We start from the raw sequence: 4,912 nt of genomic DNA, 5'->3' as shown, positions 1-4,912 counted from the left end.
AGATTTTAGATGCATTTTCAGCACTATCTACTCTCTCCATATTTCTTTGTAGTGAAAAATTTGAGCTATTTTGTATTATTCTTAGGCAGGTACAGTTACAGTATTAGAGAAATTATTGGAACCACAACCAACTAATTCCCATAGCTCAAAACCTGTTGAACTGGTGTGGAAGGTTTCTTAGTTGACTCGAGTTGAGAGAACAAACAGATAAAGCCTTTGGTGGATCGCTCGCGGTGGTCGAATGTGGACATTGGTTCAAAGAGCAACAAGGGTCACTGTGGCCGCACGCACCGCCTTGGTACCGCAGCTTGGAACCATTTGAAACACTGAAGATTTTGCTGTCAAAGAAAATTGATTCTAGCTGAAGAAATTGGTCCTAACTTCACTGTTCCTTAGCTAAATCAATAAAAATATTTTATGTACCCTTATCAAACAACATGTTTCCTTGTATTTCCTAGTGGTTTTGTCTGTTGTTTGTACTGTGTACTAAAACTTGTGGTTTTTGTTTAATCAAATTGTTTCATTCCAAAATATATAAATATCTAAATTACTATTTAGCAATAAGAAACAGAATCAAATATATTGCTGAGATTCTCTACCTAGATAGATAGGGTTACTTGCACCCCAAGAAAAATGTTACCACATAAGAGAAGAGGGACTCCATTATACTGAAATATACACCTGGGTCCTTGTGGGATCTCGTCACTTGGATTATACAACAACAAAACAATCATAAGCATAAAAGAACAAATAATGAGAACAATGATGAGCCAAAAAAGAAAAACACAGCATTCCAAAAAACCGAAAAAGGGCTAAGCCTAAAAGGAAGAAGGAAAACTCTGACAAATAATACCCTTTTTTTTTCTTTCTTCATTATTCGATCGGCAAAAAAAGAAACTCTGAAGGTTGTTATTTACTCCTGAAAAGTAGATTTGTCGATATCCCTACTGAAGATGGCTTGAATCCACGGATGAAATTGCGCGATGGAGCCACCCGAGGGTCTTCTCTGTTAGTTTTCCGCCTTGAAGGCCCCCCAGAAACAGCTCCCGTGCTTTTGATAGAGTCTGATGATCTTGAATTGAACACAGCTGAGCCGAAAGAAGAATCAGATGCACCAAAAGATGACGGGCCTTTGTGTGATGTTTGTTGTGGGTATCCGACTGCTCCATCTTGATGGGGAGGTGGAAATTTCTCGCTTTTGCTCTTGGTATTAGTTTGTGTGGCAACTCTCCACCTCTGAAAATCATCAAGTATAGGAAGCGATGAGTATTTCTATGTTTCTTTTTATGTTAAACAGAGCAGTGTTATGCAAGGTTCGCTCATTTTGATCAAAATATTGATATGAACAAATGCATAGGATATTCAAGAGCAGAGGATTAGCTCAAAACTAAATTGCTGGTTTTTGCATATAGGGGGGGATAAAATTCTAAACTTTACTTACAAATGCATAAATAAAGAGGCAGCTGAGAATGAAAATAGATATGGTTGATTTTAAATAGTTTGACTTTGCAGAAACCAGAAAAACCAGATAATGTAAGAAAAGAAACAGAGATGAAAAAAGAGATAATGTGAGATTGGAGACAGAAAATACATACATCTAAGTTTGCTTGAACCTCTGCATTGGCTTCTGGAGCTGGAACTGCTCGACCAGCACGATCGCGAACCTTAACTTTTCTGGCACCATCAACAACATTAGATTTCCCATTAAGACCTCTTTGCCTGACATTAAAAATAAATATCAACCGTCAACACCTAACCAAGATGAATTCAAAGCATATAGAGTAATCTTTCAGTAGCACAAGAACCTTCTAGCTTCTTCTTCTCGTAATTTTACATCTAATTCCTTGCTGGGAGGATACTTAGGTAAACTTGATGGCTCACAAGCATGAGGTTCAGTGCTAAAGAACTGCAACCACACATAATAATGGTTATGTATCCGCTTTCAAATTATGAGTCAATGTTCAGAACAAAATAGTTGTTCCATTTGTGCAAAGTAAATAAACTTGAAGAAAAGATACTCACTTCGCTTTGTAGAGCTGTAGTAGCGTCACCTCGTCCATTAGGGTCTATTGAAAGAAGAGATTCTATTAGAGGTAGCGAAGAAGGAGGAAAATCCTTGAACGTTTCTGCTATACAGCGCTTGTATGGTTGTTGTGGCTTAAAAAGTGTTGCATTTGGCAACCTATATTTCTTCCAGTATTCCTCAGATGGAGAGCCACATAATTTAAATATCTTGTGAAGTTGTTCAACCTTATCATGGAAACAAATTTCAAAGGGTTTGGTTAGTCAAGCTGAGAAGTATACTTTTCAACAGCAAAATACAGTTATGCAAGTAACCGAAATTGGATGTAGAAAAATGTGTAAAGTAGATAAGACCAAACTCCAAATGAGTAAACCACAAAATAAAATTACAAGGCTGAGTAGAATTGCTTAGACTTTCAACAAGAAGAAATAAATTTCCTAAAGCATGTACTTGAGAGTTTCTGTTTATCCCATAAAGAAGTATCCCTAGCTATTACAAAAGAAGAAAAGGAAAATCTTCTATCCCACCCTTCCACAAAGAAAAGATGAATCAGACCAGATGCTTTACTTCAAACTAAAAGGAAGTGCATAAATTAAAGTCTTTAAAGGCTACTCAATTATACAGAAATTACAAATAATTTACTGATAATAATTCACTCTAGGAAATGAGTAAGCAAAAATATAGAGAAATGTTCAAAACAAGATAAAAAAAAAAAGTGATACCTCTGTCCGTCCTGGCATAATTGGCTTCCCAGCAAGTAGCTCAGCCAAGATGCAGCCAGCACTCCAAAGGTCAATACCAACTCCATACATTGTGGCCCCGAGAAGAAGTTCTGGGGGTCGATACCAAAGGGTGACTACTCGGCTAGTCATCGGTTGCCTGTGGTTAGGATCATAGAAAGTAGCCAGCCCAAAATCAGCAATTTTCAAAATCCCTTCATTGTTAAGAAGCAAATTGGAACCCTTGATATCACGGTGTAAAACACCATTGTTGTGGCAATGCTCGAGTCCAGAAAGCAACTGCTTCATATAGCACTTAATCTGAAATATGTAAAGGTCTAAACCATATCAAAATATAAGCAGAAAGCCACACACAATCACGTCCCTTTCATAATCAAACATTAAATGCTAATCTTTATGGCTTTGGCAAATCCATAACAATATAATAAAACACAACATCTTAATTGGCCACTCTCCTTCCCATAATTATCAAGCCATACGAAGTTTCTATGAATTAGCAAGCCAAAAAAGGTAAAATCAAAACCACACATGTAAGCTAAATCCATCATTAAAAAGCACATAAATCAAAGATTTGAGTATCTCGAAGCTATTAGGAAAATGGGACCCAATAATATAGTCTAGGAAGCTCTTTTAGTAACATCAAAGCTAACAAAAAACAAAAGGACAAACAAACAGCCTACATGAGTTTAAGTACCTAACAGGGAAAACAAAAGTGGGTAGGAAAAAACACAATCAAAGTCATCCAAATCAACTTAGAAACATAACATATAAATCCAACTCATATACCAAAATTTGTCTATGTATTGAATAAGATCTACATTGTAGTTAAACTTCAAGTGCCCAGTTATCAAGCTCAAATTTTTACCTGAGGCTCAGTAAACTTGACCCCTGACCGGGCGGCAAGGCCGGCGAGATCATGCTCCATGTACTCAAATACCAAGTAAAGACTACAAGACATTCTTGATGTAGCTAATCCTTCAAGCTTAAGCACATTGGGATGATCAAGCTTTCTCAGAACCAGAATCTCTCTGGCCATGAATTTAACACTCTCTGGCTCCAAATTATCAAACCTCACCTTCTTTAACGCTACTATTTTCCCACTAAGAAGATCTCTAGCTTTATACACATTGCTATAAGTCCCTTGCCCAATCTGAACAAAAAAAAAAATAAACGATAATGAAGATGTTTGATTTTAAGATTTTGATAAATAAATAATAATAAATAAATAAATAAATAACCTTAGCCAGTCTCTCAAAGCTATTGGCCCGACGAGGGGTCCAACCCTGGATCGCATCTCCGGCAGCGGCTAATAGCCAAGAAGGCCAACCTTGCTGGTTAGTAAGAAAGGGTTCTGGCCTAGGTTTCCGTTGCTCAACAACCGGTAAATCACCGTTCCGTTTACTCGTCCTCGTCCTCTGCCTCTCAGTTTCTTTCTTCTTATTTCTAGCAGTAACATCGACGGTGTTAGCAGAGCGACTTTGCTCAACTTTCCGGCGACTGCGTTGAGCCCCGGTAGATCTCCTACGATCCCCGGCAGCTTCTGTACCGAGTACACAACCCATGGGGTCAACTCTCCGACCTCCGTTTCAACATCGGAACTGATATTACCACCCGAGCTCCGGCATCGGAAAAAAAAAACCCGCCACTTAAGCTCGCTAAGCTTATCTTCAAAAAAAAACTAAAATAAATAATAATAATAATAATTAAAACTAAATAAAAGCATAAAACGACGCCGTATTATGAACTAAACTGCGGTGAATATATATATATAGGTGGCGATATATAATACCGGCGAGTGTACGGAACAACTCAACTAGAGAAGAAGAGAAAAGCTTTTATTTATTGACTCTTTTTTTTTCTTCTTTTTTTACACATATTTATATAGTTGTCTTTAGTTAAAAATATTAAGTCATGAGATTATGACATATTTACGAAAATACCACTAAGAATATAATAGAATATTACTGATTATGTGGCGAGGAGCATAAGGGTAAAAATGGGAAAATACAGAAGATTACGGTAGATAGAAAAATTAAATAAAAATTGGAGAAAAGATTGTGACGTAATTGAAAAAAAGAAAGGTGTTTTGGAAAAATGTCAAACCAATGAGAGCTACTTTTTGACGTAAACGGTTTGAAGTCCAAAGTTT

At 36.9% G+C, this 4,912-nt stretch overlaps 1 protein-coding gene across 1 annotated transcript; it reads right to left on the bottom strand.

Annotated features, from left to right (window-relative positions):
• Positions 1-636: 636 nt before the first annotated feature.
• Positions 637-4,629, bottom strand: LOC115708814 (probable serine/threonine-protein kinase At1g54610). Its single transcript, XM_061111174.1, has 8 exons — positions 4,553-4,629; positions 4,002-4,428; positions 3,629-3,913; positions 2,746-3,063; positions 2,023-2,250; positions 1,806-1,906; positions 1,596-1,719; positions 637-1,236 (listed from the first exon to the last, which is right to left on the bottom strand). Exons 2-8 carry the CDS (start codon positions 4,323-4,325, stop codon positions 910-912), a joined length of 1,707 nt encoding a protein of 568 aa, XP_060967157.1. The 5' UTR covers positions 4,326-4,428; positions 4,553-4,629; the 3' UTR covers positions 637-909.
• Positions 4,630-4,912: the final 283 nt, after the last annotated feature.

The sequence above is a fragment of the Cannabis sativa genome, chromosome 3, assembly GCF_029168945.1.
Source record: "Cannabis sativa cultivar Pink pepper isolate KNU-18-1 chromosome 3, ASM2916894v1, whole genome shotgun sequence".
NCBI lineage: Eukaryota > Viridiplantae > Streptophyta > Magnoliopsida > Rosales > Cannabaceae > Cannabis > Cannabis sativa.
This window is presented reverse-complemented; position numbering and strand designations above follow the sequence as displayed.

Coding starts and splice junctions, on each gene's coding strand:
- LOC115708814 (XM_061111174.1), bottom strand. CDS start 4,325: ATGGGTTGTGTACTCGGTACAGAAGCTGCCGGGGATCGTAGGAGATCT. Junction 2,251..2,745: donor TTATGCCAGGACGGACAGAG/GTATCACTTTTT, acceptor TTCCATGATAAG/GTTGAACAACTTCACAAGAT. Junction 1,237..1,595: donor AGGTTCAAGCAAACTTAGAT/GTATGTATTTTC, acceptor GATGATTTTCAG/AGGTGGAGAGTTGCCACACA.